Below are 24,492 nucleotides of genomic sequence, written 5' to 3'. Positions count from 1 at the left end.
CTTCAGGGCAATAGGTCTGTGCACTTCCTTTCAGGCTGTTCAACACCTCTGTGAGAACTGCTGAATGTTTCTTAGGTTGAGTAATTCCATGTAAAGACTCCGTCACTCCAAACAGAGGACTTGGTTGTCTGTATGAAGAAAACAGTTTGCAGGAGCCTATTCTACTCCCTTTCCTTATGTAGCAGTTCTTCATCCACATGAAGTACAGCTTTGCTCATGGTATGTTACAAACTTTGAAAGTGAGATCAACTTCCTCATGTGTTGCACAAGTGTTAGTGCCCACATATTAATGCAGAGTCACCACTGGGTTGCAAGGTCATGTTTCTGATCATCAGCTTCTGCATGGAGACATCGACTAGGAGCACTTCCTTCATATTTAGCTTAATCCACTTCTAAACAGCATCCCCTTAAGCCGCACAAAAAGGCATAGTGGATACCTGTTAAACAGCGTGGATACCTGTTCAACAGTGAGTATTCTTCTGCACTACAGATGCTGGGCTTTGCCCATGGGCCACTCCTTTTTGTAAACTGCCATTCAAATATTCAGTTCAAACATTCAGTTTTCCTCTTGGCCTGAAAATATTCAATGGAAGAGAGTATGAGCTTCATGTCTTTCTAGTTCGGAAATTCAGATTACATGTCAATGAAATGGATTTCCACCATTCCTGAAAACTGCTAATAAGAGCTTGATTACTGTTTTGGAAGCAACTAGGAAAGAGAAGGGTACTTCTGATAGTTAGCCAAAGCAGTCAATTACCGTAATAGCAAAACAGCAGTGTGGCTACTTCAGTACCTGTAACAGCTCTGATAATGTTTTAGGAGTTTTTGCTATTGTGTAGATTGTGTTATCTCTAGCCATGCAAAGTAGCACCTAACTCATCGGGTAGCTGCATTGGTTTCTGGGAGGCAGACTAAAAGGAAGGTGCTACTCTGTGTTAGCAGTCAAAATATCTTTTCCCTGCAGAGCATGACAGAGGACCCAAATGCAACGGGCGGGTCACCTAGCAACCAATTTATCGTGTGTGGTAATCATCTAGTGAGAATGCACTGCTTGCCTTTGCTTGGGACACTCCTACTGGTAAAACTCCTCTTCTGTGTGTTAGACAAACCCAGTCTGGAAAGCAGTTGTATTAGCACCCCGCAGCAGAGGGACATTCACCTCCCCTTGAGGTATCGTTTGAAGGTTATGTTAGAATGGGAGAGATGGTGGCTACTGGAGAAGTCTCTGCTTTCAGGGTTGTAACATTGCACAGCAAAGTGACATGTCCTGTATCAGAGGGGGAGCTAAATTTCATGGGGTGGGTTGCCTTTCTTTTGGTACTCTGTTTCTACATTCCTAAAACGACACTCTTACGCGTTGGAAGAAGGATTGTCTGCACRCATATAAAATGAGGAACGACTAGCACTTGAGCAGAACAGTAGACAGGGCTTCGAGAGTTACCATCCAGCACAACATCAGGGAAACATATCAGGAAAATGTTGTTGTTGTAGAAAGACCAAGTTCATTCAGTGGCATACACAATGATGGAGTGCTGTGTGTAAAACAGCAGAGGTAGCGTTGACTTTTCTACTCAGCTTCAGTACAGCTTCACTGGATTATAGCTTTGAGGCTTGGCCTTGGCACATCATGAAAGACGAGGAATTGGAGGGAGTCCGGAGGAGAGCAACCAGGGTGACAAGTGGTTTAAAAAACATGAACCACGAGGGATTTGGGATTCTTCAATTTTGAGGGGGGGGGGGAAAAAGTCCTGGGACACTTCTTTGTAGTTTTATAGAAGAGGATTAGACAAACATAAGTTAAAGTTGAATTGATACTGGAAAATAAATTAAATTACCTCCAGAGGTACCTTCTAGTCTTACATTTCCTGGATCTCGGACACTTTCACAGAAAACTCCATGCTTGCGGGGTCTCTGCGGGAGCAAGTCATCTGGATCAACACGTAAATGTAACTCCCAAAGAAAGACGGTACTATCCCAGTGCAAGTCTCTCATCCTTGTCACAGGAGGACAAACGTGCAGAACGATAAAGGCAGACCTTCAGCTCTGAGAACATGACCCAACTCCAGGACACTTTTTCTCAACTCTTATGAAAATAGAAGTCAAAGATTAGATTTTGCTCCCATCCTAGACCTTGGCCTCTCTCATTCTCTGCATCTTCTTTCCTGCAGATGCAGTATATCTGCTGCACCTGTGAGAGCCCATCCCAAATCCTTGTGCAGCCAGTGCTTTGGCCCAGATGGCTGAGGTGTGCAGACCGCCTATCCTCCACATCTCATAGAGGGAGGCAGTACTGTGTATCTGGCCCCCTATACAGAGCAGAGATTTCTGTGTAGGGGACATATAAAGCAGAGTTTTCCTTTTAGATGCCATGCATTTTCTTTGCAGAAGAATGTTTAGATGATGTTTCTCATATATCTCTTTAGACAGGTTTCATGGAGAGGACGTGTGAGTCAGGAAGGTCCAGGAGATGGCACTCTAAATGCTGGCAGGCCACAACTAAGTTCACTACTTTAGGACTGGCAAATGCCTCTTCCTTTGATTTTCATTGTCACTTTCATCTCAAAGCCTGCCCAGGACAATCTCAAATGATTGATTATGAGATTAAATTGGATGGATAATTGAAATAGTAACTAAAAAACAGGATCTGGTCCTTCTTACACTCACAGCTGTGCAAATTAAGAGGAATTCCAAGGAAGACAGTGCAATTATTTTTCTTTAAATGCTATGGAAATGARTTAAGAATCAGGTCCACTGTGTCTTTTCACATCTGCAAAGAAGCAGTGTAACACTTCTAGACATTTTTACAGCTCTAGGAGGTCTTTAACAAAAATACAGAATTGCAGACAAATTGAAACTGTGAAACCCACAACAAACCTTCAGAATCAAAGAAAGGCCAAACATGCAGTGCTACAATTCCAGTCTTCAAGTAATTGGTAAACCTGTGACTACCATTTAAAAGAGGAAGGTTTGATGCCACTGCGTATGTCATTCCTTTTTTAATATACATACAATGTCAGTTCTAAGCACATGTTAATGTATGGAAGGGGGAGGACTTTTTGCATTTTGCATTAGATTTGTCTAAATTGCTAGTTTCTCTGCCTAATCTTTTATAAGGAAAAAATATTTATGGATTATTTGGCAATAGCACTGAACGGCATGCACCTTTTTGTTGTTTCCCTTTCTGTCTATATAGTATTATATACTTGCATTTCAAGTTCTGCTTTTCTGGTGCAGAAAAAGCTATCCACAGCAATTTCTACTATAAATAGAGGTGGGCTGCACTAATAATCCCTCGTCTGAGTTGCAGTTCAGAAATGTACCTAAGTGTGCTTAATTTGAACCATGCAAGCTGCCAATAAGATTGCATGTGTGCTTAAAGATTAGCCAATACTCTAGAGTTTTCTGAAATGTCTAATTGTAACATCTAATACTACAGTCAGTTATAAGCAATGATTGTTCAAAGAATGATAGAAAGGAAAATAAAATGCTTCTGAAATATTTGCCATGAGATTTCAATTTTGTGTATTTCTGCTAGAGATCAGTTTACTGAAGGGGGAATCCATCCAGCTGGTCTCCAAAGAAACAGAAGTATCTGGAGGCTGCAATGAGAGGCAGCAGCTGGGAAACAGGGAGGGGAAAAAACCTGAATAAAGATTAAAAAAAAAAAAAAGAATCTGTCAGCACCAACACCTCTGTGATCTTCTTTTTAAGAGTTTAACATGTGATCCCAGATTGGAGGAGTGTTATATCCAAGCAAAAAATGGTGGAGGGCTTGGTAAGAGCCACCAGCCATTTGACTCAAGGAACAGAAAGTCTGTTCTTCAGTGCAAGGCAAAGGGAAGGGGGGGGTCAGGGCCTTCTCTTCTCTGATTTCTTAATCATTTAGTCATATCAAGCTGTCAGCAGCCTTGGGAAGTGTGGAAACTCAGACTGCATTTCTAAAGCAGAGAAAATACAGTTTCCAGAAGAACTTTAGGGCACTAGCAAGTCAGGCGAAGCGTTGGGTGACTGCTCCTTGGAGCTCTATGAGTCCCCCCATGACATGGTGAGCAAGGCTCCTGTACAGCTATTTGTGTTCAGTGTGCAAACATTCACACCTATAAAAGACAACATATTTGTAAGCTTCAAGCAGAACTTGGGAGCCTGATCAACAGCACAATTTTTGCACTGAAAGAGAAAACTCTAACATGAACCAAATAACAGAGGTTAATAAATGATGAAGATGAAAACTTGCAATTTCAATCAACAGTCACAACAGGTACATCTCTATTTTCACAGCAATAATAGGCTTTCATGGAGATGTAAGTGGTTTGCCTCAAAGAGCTGATTGCATTTTTTAAGAATAGGTAAGTCAGACCTGCAGAGAGAGAGAGAACGGTATGCTTGAGCTAGAAACTGCTTTCCTTGAAAAGRACGACCCTCTGATTTCAAATTAAATTCAGTGCTGAAGAGTAGCTAAATGGTTATGGCAACTTGCCTTATTTTAAGGAAAATTATAAAAGAGTAAAGTCGCAGAACTTCCTTGAGCAGATTGGACTTGACTGGGAGGTAATTGCCTGCAGACCAGCCATGGAAAAGCTCCTACATAAATAACAACTTTTCACTCTAAATGCATGTAACAGAAGCCATACGTGTTCAGCAAACAACATATGTTTTCAACTAGGTGTTGTTCTTGAAAGTAAAAATAAAACTCTTTCCCATATTTCTAAGAGGACATTTCTATCAAGATAGTCCTTTAAACTGCAAGATGTATTGCAGTGCATCCTGCTTGCACATTCAGACAGGCACCAGAAAATTTCGTGAGTAGAGGGAGGGTTTGTTGGACTAGGTGGTCTGGCTGAGTGAGGCATAGGGGTTATGGCTTTTCCTCTTGGCCCTGACACTGACTTATTAGATGACCTTGGTTATTTCACTAGCCTCTTCATGTCTTTGTTGCCTGTTGTGCCATTTATGTATTTATACTGCAAGCTGTTTAGAGGTCTACAGAGATTCACCCTGCTGGCTGGCTGATAAAGAGGTCAGCAAGGACCTTGGTGCCTTGTCATGCTTTGTGTACGTCTGTGGCCTCCAGATACACCGACGACAGAAGTTATATTAGTCCAAGTAGTTCAGCTTAAAAGGAAGTACACTAATTTGTCAGTTGCATCCAAATCTTTTTTAGAAAAGCAAAGAACTGTTGCCAATTCATTCAGTTTCTTGTCTTTAGGGAAGACTTTGAAATGCTAGTGTGAAAGCCAAAGCATTGTTCTTACTGTTAATGAGATATCATCTGCAGAAAGCAGTAATTCTTGAACTTAGGCCATTAAAGAACTTATGGAGAATTAACTGTCTATCTGGTATTCAAAATTAATAGGTTTTGCTCAAGACAAAACTGCAGACAGCTTTTTTGGTTGAAACAGATCCCGTAAGCCCTCATCATAATTCAGAAATTTCACATGGAACAATTGAGGAAGAGACCCATAAACTTATCTCTTTTCTTGGCATTGCAGTCTCTTCCCAGGGCTTTTAACATATTCCACAGACTTCTGCTAAAGAAATGATGTATTCCTAACACACATGTGGAAACATTTGTGGATGTGACACTCTCCGCACAGAAGGACCCACTGACTGGGGAGCTGACATTTATTTACCCTTCCTTCTAATTATAATTAGTGTGCTCTCTGGATACGTACAGTTTTAACAAATAGCACAGCCCCGCTCCATCTCATCCTAAGGAGGGAAAGATGAAAATATTGCCTGCTTTTGCATCCCTGAAGAATGAGAGGTAGCACTCTACTTTTTCCCAAGATCTAACTAGTCAAGAAGGAAGTTTCAGGCTGGATGGGCCACTATGGAGAGAGAGGGGGGCAGCTGCGGCAAAACCCTGGCCTTAGGGCTGTGTGGACTGACCCTCGCTAAGGGATGCAGAGGAAGCAGTGGGTGTGAACCCTCCCCATCGCCAGACTGGGCTGTGTGCTCAGAGCATCATCCCATTGCCTTGGCGCAGCAGCATCCCAGTAAGTGCATAGCCTAAGGTCCCTGTCCGGACTCTCGGAGGACCCCATGAGGTTGGCCCAGCTCCCTGAGGGGAGGCGTCTGGCGAGTGTAATAAAACTTGTTGAAGGGGTAGGCATTGCTTCCAGGGTTAACGACAAACAGCAGTGGGAGCTGGGCAGTCATCCCCAAGCACAGAGCTAAATGCAAAATTCACTTGCTTGACCTGACTTTCCTATGGTTACATCTCATGCGTGAACTCCCACAGATCCCCCTTTCTGTCCCTACCTATTGAGAAGGACAATTACTGCCCTGGGGTTTAGGCACTTACTCCTCACTCCTCCTTCAGCCCAGCGCACACTCAAGAGCTGGCCTGAYGGGCAAAGCTGGAGAGTGAGAGAGTGCTCTGCATTTCAGCCTGGTCACTTTGCCTCCTTCCTGTGCACCAGCTGATGGTTTGCAGCTGCAAAGGGCCAGGTCTGAACACTCCCCAACCCCAACTGGCGTTTTGCTGTAAAATCCACCCTACTTTCTGTGGCCTCTCCAGAAACAGGCCAACGTGTCCCTGTGCCAATGAGAGCGGAAGGACTCAGCCCCAGCTTTGCTCACGGCCCTTTCTCTATATGGGTGAAAGGGTACAAATGAACTCTGGGGCTTACCCTCCCTCATGTCTCAGTACTTACAACTCACCCAATAAAACACAAATGTGCTTGTCTGAGTCCCCAGGGCAGCACATGCRTTTTGGATGCATATTCACTGTTTCTGCCTTGCTTTGCTGTCATCAGCAGACTACTTTTAGTCAACAGCAGTCTGAGCGTAGCAGGGGTACCTTCCCTTCCCCTGGGGGTCTGTGCACTTCAGCTTTAGGGTATTCCATCATAGTTACTTCATTTATTTATGGCCTTTGCTAAAGGTACATTTAGCAGTATTTTTAATTGATTGATGTATATTAATAGAAGTTTTAGAAATTCATGATAGAAGGAGGTGCCACAAGTCTATGGGCTGCCTATAAATATTACAGAAACAACATCCTGATAAATAGAAGTGGTCCATTTCTTTTGTGTGTGTGTGTGTGTGTGTGTGTGTGTGTGTGTGTGTGTGTTTGCATGTCTGCAAATAGAAAATTCACTGGAACCTTGGTATTTGGAGGAACAAAAGACTTGACATTCATATCTTCAAGCTGAATTTAGCAGATCATTTCAGCTGGGAAAAAAAATGGATAGAGACAGGAACTAAGAGCCCTTGCAGGGTCCCAGAGTGATGTCTTAATCTTCCTACCTTGTTTTCAGAAAGGGATCTGCTGATGGACCTGAAGGAAGGGAAGAGGTTGGTCTCTCCAGAGGCTACTGAAGAAAGTCTCCCACCCACCTCCCCTGTGCGGGTGGAAAAGTCTAAGGAGAAAACCATGGAGGCTCCTGGTGCCTTTTCCTGTTGTCCTCATGGACTGCATGGCATACCTGCCACACACACAGCTGACATTTGGATATAGTATTTATTTCCCTCAAGAGGACTGGGAAGAGAGTATTCTGTTTGCGCACACAGCAGGAACGGCAGCTACAGGTATGACAGACTATTGCTTTCTCAGTGCCTTGTACTGAGCACTAAAAAGTCATATGAGACTGTTGCAGTGCACTGTCAGTTCTCTGGGAAGTAGAAATTGCCATATTTACTCTTGACTGACAGTGGAACTTGCCTTGGATTTTCACTGTGACAGCAGTCACTGTTGTCAACTGCAAGGAAAAGTGCAAGGCCCTTGCACTACAATGATGAGACTGGCTTAAATCCTAAAACATGGATTTTAATATCCCTGTGCTCCTACCACCCTATGACAGACATTATCTGCAGCAAGCATAGGTGTAAATTACACAACTACCACCTATTTAAAAAAAATTACATACAGTTTAACTCTATTGGCAATGCTCAGCACTGGTAATGACAGCTTTATGCAGYGTTGCATTCAAACATTTTGAACTTTGCTATCTGTGATTGTTGCACAGAAATTAATTACACAGAAATATGTTTTTATGGGAATTAATTTACCTATGCAAAGATGAATGCTCTAAACAGAATCTCCTGAAATCATTAAAATGTTTTAGGAAAATAAAGAATTTTTAAATAAAAATAAATAAAGACTGTTTAAATGGTAACAAGTGATACTATGCATTTCAAAGCATTCTGTCTTCACATTTTCCAGGTCTTTCAGCATCATAGCTATACAGCTCATACCTCTATACAGTATCGCACGCCCTYGAGAGACTTTTGAACAGCTCTGCAGGACGTTCAGGCTCCACAGTGCCGTACAGGGCTCCCATCAACATGAAGTTGCTTCCAGTTTAAGGAGCTTCTTTCTGATAGTGCTTTGCATGTTTTTCTGGGTACAGAAAACGTGGCTGAATGAATGTCGAATAGGAAGCTGCTTTGTTCAAGAGTGTTTGCTAATCACTGTGCTAGAGCAATGGTATAGGATATCMTCTCCTAGGCATCTCACCCCTGCAATGGAGAGAGATCACCTCCTCAAGAGATGACTGATAGTCAGGTCCTGACTGAGGTGCTCTGAAGACCTTCCTCTCTTCATGGCCTATAGACCAGCCGACTTAGCCAAAGTTGGCATTCCCTGAGTCGTATTTTTCTGGGATGTTTCTTTTCTCTGTATCCAGTGCTGGCATTGCCAGGAAAAGACAATGATCAAAACAAAAATTATCCATGCCCCAAAGCTGTAGCCATGGGACACCTGGTGTAAGTGACATTGAATCAAGAACACTATTATTGGCCAACTGCCTTTTTCTCTAACAGGGCAACTGCAGAAGACATTGCCYTCTTTGGTCACCAGGGGTTTTTGACTCTTCAGCAAAGACCAAATTTTGCACCTTTTTTCTTTGAGACATGCCAGGGTAGAGGTGAACTGTCAGATAATGGTGTCACTGCAGAGATAATATAGTACAGTAAAATGAAAAAACCTTTATAGAGACTGACAGGGTGTCTCTGAAAAGGCTTTTTAAAAAACTAGAAAGAACATCRAAAACATCTTAGAAAACTCTTGAGGCATTTGACTTGAAGAACAGCTGCAAAGAGAGATGCAACAGCCAGCCATAACTGGCGTGGCTAGGAAGCAAAACAGACTTTGTAAAAAGCTTTCTTTCTACTCCCAGGAAAAGTCTGGAAGGAAGTCATTTCACTTTAGGGAATTACATTGCCATATGACATAGGTAACCCCAGCAGCTCCTGGGAAGTGAATTCCCTGTGCGGTGAATGCACTCTCTGAAATATATGGCATTCCTGACACTGCGCTCCCTGGAGATAGAGCCCCATGTATGGAAATATTCACCTTACTGAGAAATTGGCCGCCTGATAGTCCCTTGCTGGTATATCCACCGGGCAGCTGAGCTGGTGAAGTATGCAGTGAAACAGCTAAGGAGAAACACTGCCACAAGGGCACATTTGTACAGCAACCGAAATCCTGCTGCCAGTAGAGAAAGCCCTTGTAGTCAGAAGTAGGAGAAACTACACACAGGCGATAGTGAACAGTGGATACCATTGGGTTATTGAAGCCATTTCATCTAAGGTTTACCAGCTCCAAAAGAGGGAACTACAGGGTCGAGCCAGTTTTTGGGAAGAGCCTTGGAAAGACTAGCCTAAAGGAATYGCAGGAAGCAAAAAGGTTGCCAGCTCATATTGAGGTGACGTTGCAGGAGGGAAGCTGAAATTGTGCTGGCCAAGAAGGGAGGGTGGGAAAACCCAACTATCAGCCAAAGGGCAAAGAAACACAGTCCTGTCTTGCTGGGCCCAACCCTGTGAGGTTGGAGGGAGGAAAAGAAATGCAGCTTGTCACATCGGAAATGGAGGACAGAGGGTTGTCAGATGGGCCCGATCTCCTGGCTTTGAGATGTACATGACACTGGGTCCTCTGTGACCTGAGCAYGGGGCTCCCCCCATGCCTGGGGCTGCCACATCCCGGCCAGCCATTGAGCTGGGGCTGCCTGCTTGAGGGGATGCTCTGCAGCTGCAGCCCTAGGTTTTCCTCATTTAGTCCCTTCGGCCTGCTATATTTAAGATCCACTCCTGCAAGGAGACTGAATATCTCCTTGACTTCGCCTGCTTGAGCAATGGTGATCCTCCACCAAAGATCTTCAAAACTCCCTCTTTGAGCCAAAGAGCAGAAATGGTCAGACCAAAGAGACACAATTTTTGTGTGGTCCCATGTTCTCCGCTGGGTGACTCCAGACCACACCAGTTTGAACTCAGAACCTGGATAGCTCTCATTAGCTAGAATTATGGTGACATTTTATTTTAGCAGCCATACTATTTCTTAAAGTTTCCTGTCCATCCATCTGTGTATGTGTGTGTCTGCRTATGCAAATATATGTCCATAGCCACAGCACAGGCACAGAGCAGGCAGAGGCAGTGAACTTCCTGACATGGCTCTCTGCGACTGAACCTCTGTGCTTTAAGGGGCCCTTTGCTTGTTATGGGTTATGTCATCAGTGACTATAACCCAGCATGTTCCCTTGAGGTCCACAGAGCTGCCCTGGAGAAGTGATGGTGTAAATCTGCTGGATTGCTTCTGCTGGAGCAAGCAGAGCCATCTCAGCATGCATCAGCCGGGCATGTGGCCCTGGCCGCTCGGTCTTTTCATAGCATGGGAAAAAGTATCATGATGTGGAGGTAAGAAAGCCAAGTCAGAGATCATAAGGCTTGTACTAAGTAAAATGCACTCACGCTAGATTTCAGCCTCTCTGTTTACTGTTTGAATTGGAGCAGGGCTTGGGGTGCATGTGGTCCCCAAACATTCATGGGGGCCGGGACAGTAACTCACCTTTCAGCCTATGACATTTTGGGGTCAGGAAGGAACAGATACTATTGGAAAAATCCCTTCAAGGCCTCTGTTGTTTGACGAATGAGATAGCAAATGTCTCCACAGGCAGAAGGAGGGAGGATGGGGAGGGCAGTCTAAGCCAGTGCAAGAGCGCTCCTGTGATGCTGGCTCTGGACAGCGTGAGATTGACAGGCAATCCCACCTCATCCCTGATCTGAATTGAGAAGCGGCTTTTGAGTCTCCCGTTTCTGCTACAGGCAAATTTTAGCAGTGTAGAAAATGTCCCCTCTTCACTCGATTTCTTTCCTCTCACTTTTTTTGTTTCTCTCCTTGATACAGGGCATGATCAATATTTAATTTCTCTCCTTAGTGTTCTTTCCAGTCCTGCTCTGGCTTTGTTACCATTGTTCCTACCTTTTACTCCTGGTCAAAAAATCAGGGGATAATTTGCAAAAAGACACTTTTGAAATTCTCCATCCCATTTTCCCTCTTCTTTCTTTGAATGCTTTGAAAAGCCCCAGCTTCCTAAATAGTTCCCCTCTCAGCGAGCGGGACTGTTGTCTCACAGTGAAGCCCAGACAATGAATCACAATGGCTGGAATCAGCGCAACAATAACACCGACTTCAGTTTATGGCAATTGCAGACGTGGCTTGATAAAACGAATGAAGCTTTCCAGGTGAAGGGAGGAGTGGGTAGAAACATTTGTCTGACACAACTCAGGCTGCCTGCATGTTGGGCTAATCATTTAGAGTGCTGCTGAATGATCATTATTTATAAGAACAGTACAATACTGTGACAAAAGGGCAGCCTGTCAAAGCTTGCATGTTTCCAGGTGGCCTGCTGAGTGTCAGGCTCAGGTTTCTGCTCTGGTGAAGTATCCTGCTGTCTAAAGATGGTGCTGACTCACTTTTTTTCCCCCTCTAGTAACAAAAGGGAGAGGTGAAGGGCTTTTTTTTTTTTTCCACCCACTTCTTTTGATTTCTTTGACCCTTGGTAATTGTTTTCATTAGTTGTGCTCTGCAGTTATGTCTTTTTAAACAAATGTGCTCATAATAGTGTGTTCACTRTCTCGCTCCATCATGCACAGGTTATTTGCATACGGGGATTTGGGGGACTTCCCCCCATCAAAGTGTTTTTCCATGGCTTATCTCTGGAGGAATTGAGCTGTGGGGAGATGAATAGTTTATTTTGCACAAGCTTAAAGGTTTGTTTTGCACAAGCTTTTTGTAGGCTTTTAATGGCCTTTTTACGTCAACATACTGATTTAATTCTGCAGCTAAGYCTCATGTAATTCTTTGTCAGTTCTGAAATATTTAAAGTTTCTTTATTTAATAAAGAAAAAATRTATTAGTAATAGGGAATAATGGAAATGAATCCAACATATTACATTGTGTTTTGATCTCCAGGAAATGTAATCAGAAGACACACTGATTTGCACCAGCTAAACTGTTTGCTTCATTGAATGCCTCCTCGCAATAGTCTAAGCTAAAAGTTCAGAAGCACAAATCAAGAAATTCAGAAAATAACAAGGAGAAGGGAATGAACAACCTGACTGGAGAGAAAAGGTTTGAGAAAATTAATTCTGGTACATTGAATAGGAGCTATGGAAGAGACTATTGTAATACCCACCAAGCAGCAAAAACAGGCATGGACAGGAGCAGTGGGGAAAGTATGTTATCCGAGCTGCTGTGACAGACCTGCAGACTTCACCAGCTGCCTTCATAGTTTTCTCTCAGCTACCCTAAGCTAAGAGGGTTAGCGTGCTACACACACAGGGAAAGGCTTTGGGACACCCTTCTGCCCTCACTCCCCCTTGCTTGCTGAAATCCGGCCATGAAGAGAAGGACGGGAATTGTGATTCCCCAGCTGACAAATGCCTGGTCCACCAGAAACATCTCAAAAGCACAGCCAAAAGAGAGACAATCCAAACACAAATTCCCTTGTCATCTTTCCCAACTGTGAACCTGCTCTTTGCTTCTGTTCTTCATGACTTGGGCACCACCTTTGCACTTGAGTACTCTCCTCTCCTGCAAAAGTCTCTCTTTTCACTCATTTCATACTCATCAGCCAATGATTTTTGGTGGCTGAAGTGCTTGCTTGTTAGTTTAATTCCTCCTGCATCTGCTCTTCAACTTACATACACACTAGAGAGAGGCATGAAAAAAACTTACATGTGATGAGAGTTTGAAACTCCTAGGGCTGAAGGAAAATAAACAAAATGAAGAAAGAGAATAATAAAATAAAACATAACAATGAATCAAATTTGCAGAATTTCAATCTTCACATGCTGTCACCCTTCCTCAAGATCAGACATGGGAGGCCCACAGGAGCACCTTTAAAACTCCTTATGTTGGATGGAGCSTGTGGTACTCACCGCTACAAGACATTGTGGAAATTAATGAAATTGTGTCACTGCAAGTCGGAATATTTTCATGGGAAGATAGGACAGCTGGAGAAAGAGCATGCATTTATTTCAGTTAGAGGAGGGTGTCAAAATCCTTTAAGTCAAAGTTTTCCTTTTTTCCTTTTTGTTTCATGGATCTCAAATCTTCCAGTGGAAGTGGACATTTTTTGAAATTTCAAATATTTCAGTGGATGTGTTCTGTGACTGTGCTTCAGTCTTCTGATGATAAGTGCTCAGTGATTACTCTGAGTTTAAAATGTCATAAAGAGCTGTTACAGCCTGGTATTTTTGGAGGTGGTTCATCACTTCCAAAGAGATGGTCAGGATTGCTCTTCTCAAACATGCGTTGGCTCAAAAGCAGTTTCAGTCACAGTTTGTCTTTGGGATGCAGGCTATCTTCATTGAGATATTGCAGCTGAAAGTTAACGTTCGCACAAGCATGCAGGAATTGCGAATTCAAGGTTCAGTCCACCATCACTGGATCACTGAAATAATTGCTCAGCTGTCAGGTTGGAGCCAGAGCTGTCATCTCTGTAAATGGTTTTCTGAGGCACTCTTTCCTGTTGCTTATTTCAGGAAAGTCCTGGTGAAACTGACATTTGGGCCCTGACAAGCATCCGCTTATTTTGCCTGTTACTCCCTCTTCATCGGCAGCTCATTTTCAGCCACAAACTGGCCCTGAGTTCCCAGAGTGTCAGGGTCTTCTCTTACTTGAGAAACCCAGAGTTGGAAGACATTGAGGAAAGCCTCGATTTTGGCATGTTCATTGAAAGCTGTTACGTTCATTCCAGATCATTAAGTCATGGGAAATCTCAGGAAGGGAAGGAGTTCAGCACATCCATGCTTTGTTTTTTCCAGCTGACATGCTGTTTTTAGACTGTTTGAAGGGGTGGGGGGGGAACCTGCTCTATAAATTTCTGACAGCAGTTCAGAAGAAAAGCCCAGATACCTTGTGGTTCAACAGCCCCTGCGCCTCAGGAGGAATAAACTTCACTTGTTTGTTGCCTCTTTCATTATCTGAAGATGAATACACATACGACGATACTGGGTGAGCTTTAATAAACTCAAGCATTTACACAGCAGTATCTAAAATAGTAAACTTTAATGATTACTGCGTGAATGAATACCACCAATTTCTTGAGGTTTCCCCCGACTTATTTCCCACTGAGCCCCCAAAACACTTTTCCCCAGTGCTTTTTCCCATTTACACTAGCTGTGCAAATCTTTCACTCGTGCCTGTATTATCTTTCTGTAGGAAGCCACGCACTGAGTATATTGTCTTCAATCATGTCTTAAATTCCCAAACAGGTATTGGATCAAGTTTTGGGACTACTTTTTAGCTCACTGTTACTGCCATTGTGCCTTTCATTGCAGGGAGCAAGACACCTCCAGCAGTTGTGTGAAATTTTCCAGCCTTAAAGATTTGGTTGACTTATCCTGAAAGATGTGTTTTAGCATTCAGAGCAATAAGTGAATGGATGATTTTCTCCATTTTTATCCATGCTTTCAATTTACATGTCAAACTTCAGAAGTTTTGTCTTTAAAATAGGAATTACTGACTTAGGAGGCAAGAAAGATTAGCTGTTTTCACCCATTCATTAGTTATATCTTTGTAACAAAACACACAGTGAGATCACTGATCACCTGGTCCCAGTGAACTTTTTTGGATGCCACACGTGTTGTGCCTTTGTGCTTTCTTTTGAAGTTGTGTCACACAGACACATGGCCATCCATTTGATATTTGCTGCTAACTGGAACTTTCAAGTCATTTTTTCTGGCCTTTTTTTTTTTTTTTGTCAGCACTGGTTGCTAAACCTCCTCATCAGCTCAACATGACAGCTCTCACAGCTCTGAGCTTGGACTTCATGCTTCTGATCTTATAGAACCTTGTTAAGCATTAAAATCATGGAAATGAGTTTTTTTAAAGGGGTGGGTATGATTAGTAGTGTGATTGGTATAGAAAATTATGTGGTCAGCACATCAGCACAGCAGGCAGGGATATGATACTAGCTGCCAAGCYGTCGTAGGCCTTGGCCAGAAAAGTGTGGGGTGACTTTGGACATCCAAATCTTACCTGCTTTGTGCCTGAACGGGGGGAGAAGATGGTGGTGCCATGCAAAGTGGGAAGAGGACCGTGAGAAGGGAAGAAGCCACGGCTGCCGCATCCACACTTGCTTTCACTGTAGTTGCTGCCTTTGGGCCCCTTCTACCCTTGACGAGGAAGCACTTTGAAGAGCAGAGCCCTTCAGCAGTTTTGGCTTTCAGAGTTTCAATTTTGGCTAACACTGTGGCATCCGCTTCTCCATGCCCGACAGTCAGGATCTCTGCAATGCTTATGCACGTATTTCCTGCTTTTCCTTGGTGAGCTGAGTGCAAGTCTCTCTTTCCTCACCTCTTCAGTGCCCTCAGCATTCCTCCCTCCCACCCTGGGCTCTGCTTGCATGCCTGAATTTATTCCCTGGACTGTCTCCACACTATGAGTGTATCAAAATTGCAGTCCTCAGCCATGTATCTCTGTGCATGTTCTCCAAGAAAATATTGCAGGAGGGACACTAGGCTGTAAAGCGCAGGGAAATGATTCCTTTCTTCTTTGATCTTTGTGTCCAGGACAGGGTGCTAATTTTGTTATTTTTCCCRGTGTGTGAGTGTGTCCTGCACCAGAGGAGTGCCAGTCCTGAGCTGGAAAATCTCAGATTTTCAGTCAGTCCTTTGCCTGGCCCAACAGGTTCTTTAAGAAACTTCTCAGGGGAAAGGGGTGAAGTCAGCAGGACTGGGAACAACACAGCAGTTTATGTCTCTGGAGATGCACACAGTGCATTACTAACATTTCTTCCTCTTTACTTTTTAGATTTTCCTTTGCAATTTAATAGCATAAGTTCATTGAAAAGTAGGGGCTTAGTGCTGCAGACTTAGCTACAGGAACGGGTTAAATTCTCACCCACAGTTCCATGGGGAAATTATGCTCCTAAATCTTTTAGGGCTGGGGAAAATCTGACCTGCACTTTATGGGAAGCCCTCAACAGAAGGGGCTGGATTATGGCCAGCTGTAGACAGCTGGGAYGGGACAGTGGAGATGCTTTGCTCCTTGCAAAGTCCATCCAGCACAAGGATGTTACAGGCCTGGCTTTGACTGTGTTGCTGGGGGAGCAGTGTGAAAATCCTTGCAGTGTTGCTGTTTATATTATACTTTCACTACTAATCAATAGAGACTCTTATTCCTGGAGCTTGCAGTCTCTCCCTTGAGAGAATACCAGCAAGTGGGAATTTAGGAGCACAGGCACTTGCTTTACCCTCATGCCACTGAAATCACTGAGTGTTTTACCCTTGGGATCAGTGGGAGGAGAATTAGGCCAATACTGAGCTCTTTTGAAAATCCCACTCTTTAATGAAAAGAAAAATAGGATGTTGATGACTCTGTTTTAAAAGCTCTTCAGAGAAGACAGAATTTAAAATGCATTGAAGAGAACAGAGTGCTGCGGTTGCTTGTCTGACCTGCCATTTCATCCCCAAATGATAATATGTGTTTTTCCTCTGAGAATGATACCTCTAATTGCCTGTGAGATTCTATGCCTTATCTACTGAACATTAATGTGACAGAGCAGGGACTGTAGAAAATCTGGTAATCTGCAAGTAACTGAATTTGGTTATTGTGAAGTTCTTTCTGGTGTAGGGTAATAACAGAAAAAAAATAGGCTATTTACTGATTAACATGGAGATAGAGTAATTGTCCTATTTTATGTGTGCATTTTGTTTAACAAAGGTTAAAGGAACAGTCATAGCTCTCATAACAACAAAAATAATATTGAAAGAGCAGATATTATCTCTTAAAATGAACATAAATGGTGCACGTGTTATGTATTAATTGAGAGAAAACCCATCTAGGTGAAACTGTCCAGCTTGGTTCTGCAGGAATTTAGGCTAAACATAGTCCAAGTTCAAAAATGTAACAACATCTTGTTCTTCTATTATGAAATTGTGAATAGAAGAAGTATCTTTGCCAACAGCCTGGACAACCTGGTAAGGAGGGCTTTAAAATAGGAATGACCAGGCTGGGAGAGAAAGATCAGTGGTCAAGTAAGGAATCAGTGGATGGAGCTGGCAACCAAAGGGCCTGGTGGGATGTAAACAGAAATGACCTCTTAATCAACAAAATGGGACTGAAATGCAATCGCCTCAAGTTTATGCATGTAAATAAKGAATTGCTTACAGGACCACATTATGGGGAATGCTCTCGTGCTCTTTCTAGGAAGTCAGCATGCTGCAATGAGTCTCTGAAGTGCCTGTACGTTAATTCACAAAGCATGGGGAGCAAACAGGAGGAATTAGAGGCCTCTCTGCAATTACAGGGCTACGATCTCACTGGGATCACAGAGGCGTGGTAGGATAGCTTGCACGACTGGAGTGCTACAATGGATGCATACAGGCTCTTCAGGAAGTGCAGGCTGCGATGATGAGGATGGGGAGTTGCCCTTTTTGTAACAGAGCAGCAGGAATGCATGGAGCTCTGCCCAGAGATGGGTGAGGGGTCAGCTGAGAGCTGATGGGTCAGGACTGGTGGGCAGAACAACATGGATGACTGCTACAGACCAACTGATCAGGAAGAAGAAGTAGACCAGGCCTTCTTCACACCATTGCATGAAGCTGCTCGTTCGCAGGCCCTGGTCATCATGGGGGACTTTAACTACCCTGATATTTGCTGGAAAGACAACACAGCAGAGCACAAGCAATCCAGGAGGCTCCTGGAGTGTATTGATGGCAACTTCCTAACACAGGTCATCAAGAAGCCAATGAGGAGAGGTGCTCTGCTGAACCTCATACCTACAAACAAGGAAGAAGCAGTCAGAGATGAAAGACAGGGGCAGCCGGGGCTGAAATGAGCACAAGATGGTGGAATTCAGGATACTGAGAGGAGGGAAAAAAGAAAAAATCAGGTTCACAACCATAGACTTCAGGAGAGCAGATCTTGGCCTGTTCAGGGACCTGCTTGGAAGAATCCTATGGGATACAGCCCTGGAGGGAAGAAGGGTCTAAGAGAGTTGGGTGATTTTCACATAGCACCTCCTCCAAGCTCAAAATGGTCCATCCCAGAAAGCAGGAAATCAAGCAAAGGTGGCAGGATGCCTGCATGGATGAACAAGGTGAACCTGACTCAGACATAAAAAGGAAGTGCATAAGAGGTGGAAACAGGGACAGGCGAGCCTGGAGGAATGTAGAGACRTTGTCCAGCCATGCAGGTAGGGGGTTGGGAGAGCTAAAGCCACCTAGAGTTGAAACTGGCAAGGGATGTGAAAGGCAACAAGAAAGGTTTCTATAAGTACATAAACAGCAAAAGGAAGGCTAGGGAAAGTGTGGGCCCACTACTGAATGAGGGAGGGGCCCTGGTGACAAAGGGCACCACAAAGGCAAGGTACTGATGCTTCTTTGCCTTAGTCTTTATTGGTAAGACCAGCTCYGAATCCCCTGAGACCAGGGGGAGTCTGGAGCAAGGAAAACTTTCYCTTAGTGCAGGAGGATAAGGTTARGGAACACTTAAAGCAAACTGGACATATACAAGTCCATGGGCCCTGATGGRATGCACCTCCGAGTGCTGGGGGAGCTGGCCARTGTCATTGCGAAGCCACTCTTGATTATCTTTGAAAAGTCACRGTGACTGGAAGAGGCTCCTGAGGCCTGAAAGAAAGCAAATGTCACTCTAGTCTTCCAAAAGGGCAAGAAGGAAGATCCAGAAAACTGCAGGTCAGTCAGCCTCACCTCCATCCCTGGAAAGGTGATGGAACAGCTAAACTAGATACCACTTCCAGATATGTGAAGAAGAAGGTTATTGRGAGTATTCAGCATGGGTTTAYGAAGGGGAAATCAAGCTKAACCAACAYGATAACMTTCTATGATGGAAYGACTGGCTGAGTGGATGAGGGGAGAGCRGTGGATGTTGCTCATCTTGACTTTAGTAAGGCTTTTGACACTGTRTTCCATAACRTCCTCATAGACAAGCTGATGAAGGGCAGGCTAGATAAGTGGTCAGTAAAGTGGATTGAATTGCCGGGCTCAGAGGGCTGTAATCAGTGGCATGATGTCCAGCTGGAGGCTAGCCACTAATGGTGTCCTCCAGGGGTCGATACTGAAGCAAATACTGTGTAACATCTTCATCAACAGCATGRGTGAAAGGACCAAATGCTTCCTCAGAAAGTTTGCAGTTGACACAAAACTGGAAGGAGTGGCTGATACACCAGCTGGTTGTGTTGCTATTCAAAGGGACCTCGACAGGCTGGAGAAATGGGCAGAGAGGAACCTCATGAAGTTCATTAAAGGGAAGAGCAAAGTCCTGCACTTGGGCAGAAAAAAACACCATCCACCCGTACAGGCTGGAGGTCAACCAGCTGGAGAGCAGCCTTGCAGAGAAGGTCCAGGGGGGTCCTGGTGGACGACAAGTTGAGCATGGGCCAGAAATGTGCCCTCGTGGCAAAGAAGGCCAGTGGTATCCTGGACTGCATCAGGAAGAGCATTGCTGGCAGGCTGAGGGAGGTGATCCTTCTCTTCTACTCAGCACTGGTGAGGCCACATCTGGGGTGCAGTGTCCAGTGCTGGGCTCCCCAGTAGCAGAGAGACATGGGCCTACTGGAGCAAGTACAATGAGKGACTATGAAGGTGATGAAGGGACTGGAGCATCTGTCATACAAGGAGAGGCTGAGAGAGGCTGAGAAAGCTGGGACTGTTCAGCCTGGAGAAGAGAACGCTCAGGGGAGATCTTACCAGTGTGTATAAGTACYTGATTGGAGGGTGTCAAGAGGGCAGAGCCAGAGTCTTCTCCATGGTTCCCAGTGAMAGGATGAGAGGCAGTGGGCACAAACTGAAACAAAGGAAATTCCACTTGGACACAAGRCAACAYTTCTTCACTGTGAGGGTGGTTGAACATTGGAACGGGCTGTCCAGAGAGGTTTTAGACCTTCCATCCTTGGAGATATTTAAATCACAAAAGGACATAGTCCTGGGCAATCTGATCTAGCTGATGCTGCTTGAGAAGGGGAGTGTTGGACCAGATGATCTTCAGAGGTCCCTTCCAACCCCAAAGATTCTCTAACGGTGTGAAACACAGTGAATGGTATCTATTCCTTGGAAACACAGTACTCGAGACAGTCACCCTCCACTCAGCACCAGCACCAGTCACTCCAGAGTTTTGCTTGTAATAACTACAGAAGGAGTTAAAAGTTCCATGTTTCATGATCCACCAGTTAATTAATGTTCTGGGATAAGAGGTCCTTCACGTTGAGTGGGAGTTTTGTTCATTCTCCCCTGCTTGCGGGGACTTCTGGTCAACAGTGCTGCCACTTAAATGTTTGTAGGGACTAAAAGACTTTCTCCTGTCTGGTAATCTTCCTTGTTCTCCATTCTGCACACTGTCTTGTGAGGGTTGATCCAAGAGCCTGATTTTTGGATCGCATGCCTTGTGCACTGAGTTTGCATCTGTCACAGATTAGTTGCATCTGAAACCTACTTCAGTGAATTTAACTGTGTTACATTTCCAGCTAAAGAGCAAGAAAGAAAAAAAAAAAGAAAGAAAGTTCCTTCTGGAAGAAGTCCTGAGCTTTCTGGTGTCTCCTCTGTTTCTTTTGCTGCAAGTGCCAGTAAAGAGGTGGAAGTTAAGAAAATATTTAGACTTCTGCCTGATTTCTGATTCTCTTTCAGGCAGGTCAACAGCAGCCCTGGAGAAGTGTTTATTAATATTGGTAATGTTGAAACAAAAGCCCAAGCTTTAAAGATTCAATTCAGCTCAACTTTGACTGATCCTGGAAGCTGGATTCTGGTTTGAGGAAGAACGATGGATGCAGCATCTTTGTCTTCCCAGCCTACTGAGCTGATATCCAGCTGTGCCTTGAATTCCTATGGGTCAAGTCTTCTCATGACTTTTTAGGTAAGTTTATGATATATGTGGAAACCCTTAGGGCAGAGGCAACTATAATGCTTTTTAGCTGGTGGTGCTATCTACAGAAAATTTTATAGCAGACTTGGGAAAGAAATTGTGTGTGTGTGTGTGTGTGTGTGTGTGTGTGTGTGCGTGTGCGTGTGTGTGTATGCATGAGCACATGGTTGTATACTACAGTGAAGGTTTAATAAAAAAACTGTACAAATCAAGAACAGCAGAAGTTACTCATTGTCAAAATAAAATGCTCCAGACAAAAATATTTTGCCACTMTATTTTGGAAAACAGAAAAAAATGGCCACCACCATGTAAAGAACTGTGCAACTTTCTCCTACATACCTCCTTGTCTTAGTCAGCCTGAGCTGCCACATGCCCATCTTGGTGAGCTGGGGACAGCCAGCAAAATCCCCACTGCACAGACACAGATGCATGAGAGCGCTGCAGTGTAGTTAGACTTTAGTAAAAAAMCAAATATCTATGGAAACTTGTTATAATACATAATATTTTGTTTCCTCTTGTAATTTGTTACTAACCAGGGATTTCCCAGGCTATGCCTGAGCTCACAGAGAGATGCAGGTAACAACTTGCACTGAGTGTGAAAGGGGCATGTAAGAGAAAGTTAGAGTCCTTTACAAGGACTTTGATGGATATTTTTCCTGTTTTCCAGTGTATAACAACTAATTATACTTGTGTTGGTAATATTAYCTTGATAATGAATTTCTCCTACTGTTCTTTGTTTGTATAACAGTTCTCTTAAACTCTGCTGTGTCACACCACCACTGCATGCCACTGTTAAGACAGATTGACAAAATTGTTAGCAATGATAACAAAATTCTGGTCAGAATAGGCCCCACCATCCCCAGGATGAGGTGTGTAAAATGTGGAGTACCAGCCCCCGAGAAGCCCACAGACATCTTTCCAGGCTGAGGAAGAAAAATTATGGTTTTGATTAAAATATTGGCAGGAAGTCAAGTCTGTGACCTTTCCTTGCCATGTGTGTGCAAGGGGGAAAAAGAGCAAGGAGCCCTGAAAATGGATGGAGTCACACCAGTGTTAGGATGAGGCTCAGGCAAGATTATTTTCTTGGTCCTCCTTTGCCCTTGACCTTTTTTTCCCCATTATGCCTTTTGCACCTTTGCTTTCTGACACTGCCATGATCCAGCTGAAACAGAGGTCAGRAAGAGGGAGCGTGGAGAGATGGGAACTGCATCCTCACCTGAGATGTGATTTTTATTTTCAACACTCGAGGGCACTGTTGGTTTAGTTTTATCACATGYAGTGTCCCCTGCTGGCAAGCCCCCTTTCCAGGTCCTGTCTGGGACTCACCTGCAGAGGGGCTTGGCCTTGCTCAGGAAGGACAACTTCTGGGGTGTCTGCTCGTTCACAGCTGGTCCAGCCTGGGCCATGGTCCCCTGAGCCGGTATGAGACCTCTACCTGAGGTCTGTGATTCATGACTGACACAGTAAAATAAGAGCTTGCCAAGCATCTTTGCAAAATTGGGCCCATTTCAGAGTTTTCCAGCTGATATGGGCTTCTCATTTTCTCAAGACGGGCCTCTCCATTTCAGAGCAGAATTTTAGAACTTCTGGTTTCGATACTTGCATCTTTAATGCTTCACCTTTGCTATTGATGCCCTGTGGACTAGCAGTTTCTTGTTTTTCCCCAAAATCTCATTTTTGGCCTGTTGCAAGTAAGGACGTCTCAGTGCTTTAATCCTTGACTCTGCCATTTTCACCTTGCTTTTTGGTCCTTGTGGAGGTAGACCTGACAGTTCTTTCCATAGGGAGGAATGAAAATCTCTGTGTTCAGAAGGGTGTCTTCAAAGACTTTAAATTTTGATGGGTTTGAAGCAATTAGGTGTACAAATAACAAAGGCTTTGGGTGGAGAACAGCTGTGCAGGAACTCTAGGAGATTTTGAAATGGTTGGGTTTGTGTTGTCCCAGAATAAATGCTCAGGAACAATYATTGCATGCTTGGATAACTTAAACCAAGAGGGGAAGTCATACTACATTTCCCTGACTGCCTCACATTAAGGTAGAGAATGCGCATGAGAAAATAGCAGACTAAAAGGACCTTTCCCTGAAATATTCTAGGCCCTTGGAAACTCACTCAGAGCCCATGAACACCCTGAGCATCTTGAAGAGTACCATGTCTTTTGACTTAGCCATACCTYAGCACCCTGAAAAAGGTGTTGACTGCTGCAGGCTGCCGATCCCAGGGAGCCTGGAGCTGGCTATAAGGTGCCCCTACAGCTTGAACAATGGCATGATTTGGAGCAGCATGTGGGTGATAGCACAGCACTGGTATCTGTAGAATTAAAAAAGGCTCTACGGGTCTCAGAAAATAGCACAGCAGTAAGGTCTGGCCTGGATGTGTAGTCTCTGGATGTTGTTGCACRGGATGCAGAAAGAGGATGCATTTGCTCACTGCTCTTATCACTCCTGGACCTGTCCACCTGCAGTCCTTTGGCCTGAAAGGAGACATAACATCAGCTTTCTCCAACTAGCAGAGCACCATCTAGCAGGTTCTTTGGTCTCTGAAACTGTAAATATCAGAGGACTAATGGAAATRTTGAATCACTCATTTTTTGCTGAAACCTGAGCTCTCTCCAACCAGATGTGTGCACCTTGACTTTTCCTTTGCCACCACCTCCCTGTCATTTTCTGTTTGCTTGGAAACACACTTCTACTCATGCACTGTTGCAAGTGSTGATCTTAGCACTAAGTGGCAAAAGCAGTTCTCAGAAACATGTTTACTGGGCATTGGGGGACACTCAATTGTCTCTGTCTTTTTTTACTTCTGGTGAGCCTAGATTTGCATTTGAAACCATCTGKGTGGCCTTATGCCAACACATCCTGTTACTTAGCTGTGCTATTAGAGATGTAACAGCATATTTCTAACTGTCAGGAAGGCCAGCAACAGACAAGGTAATTGCTACATTTATCGGTGGCTTGATACCATTGAGCAGCAGGAGCCACAGGAAAAGACACATGCATTGCATCTCTTCTACAGTTAAACTAGGCTGAGAACATCTGGTACTGGGTTAACAGATGACAGATCAACCAGACATTGCCATGAACAGCAATGCAGCATCCAGTTAGCGCTATTAACACTTCACACTTCCCCTCCTTCCTGAAGATGTTTCAAAAAATATATTGTTGAAAATATAAAAGTTAAAAAATTCAAAGCAGGACTGGAGGTCAAACTAAAAATGATATGCTCAAGTGGAGCTGGTCTGCTTTGAAACTTGAAGGCTGAATTTTCAACCTTCATACTGGCTTGGAACTTTCAAGTAGTGGGGAGATAATTAGATACTAGTTACCTGGAGTGCGAGTAGAGGCTCTGATACTTCTGCAGGCAAAGATCAAACTTAGTGGGGGG

General features: G+C 44.0%; 1 protein-coding gene across 1 annotated transcript in view; it reads left to right on the top strand.

The window, feature by feature from the left end:
• Positions 1 to 17,759: 17,759 nt before the first annotated feature.
• Positions 17,760 to 24,492, top strand: part of LOC112972289 (metalloprotease TIKI1-like) — a 134,517-nt gene continuing 127,784 nt past the window's right edge. The window contains exon 1 of the mRNA XM_026078639.1: positions 17,760 to 18,029. Coding sequence (XP_025934424.1) covers positions 17,760 to 18,029 — 270 coding nt within the window. The remainder of the gene's footprint in view (positions 18,030 to 24,492) is intronic.

Source organism: Apteryx rowi, unplaced genomic scaffold (assembly GCF_003343035.1).
Source record: "Apteryx rowi isolate R43461 unplaced genomic scaffold, aptRow1 scaffold_113, whole genome shotgun sequence".
In the NCBI taxonomy this organism is placed as follows: domain Eukaryota; kingdom Metazoa; phylum Chordata; class Aves; order Apterygiformes; family Apterygidae; genus Apteryx; species Apteryx rowi.
The sequence above is the reverse complement of the archived record's forward strand: the minus strand, read 5'-3'. Positions and strand labels throughout refer to the sequence as shown.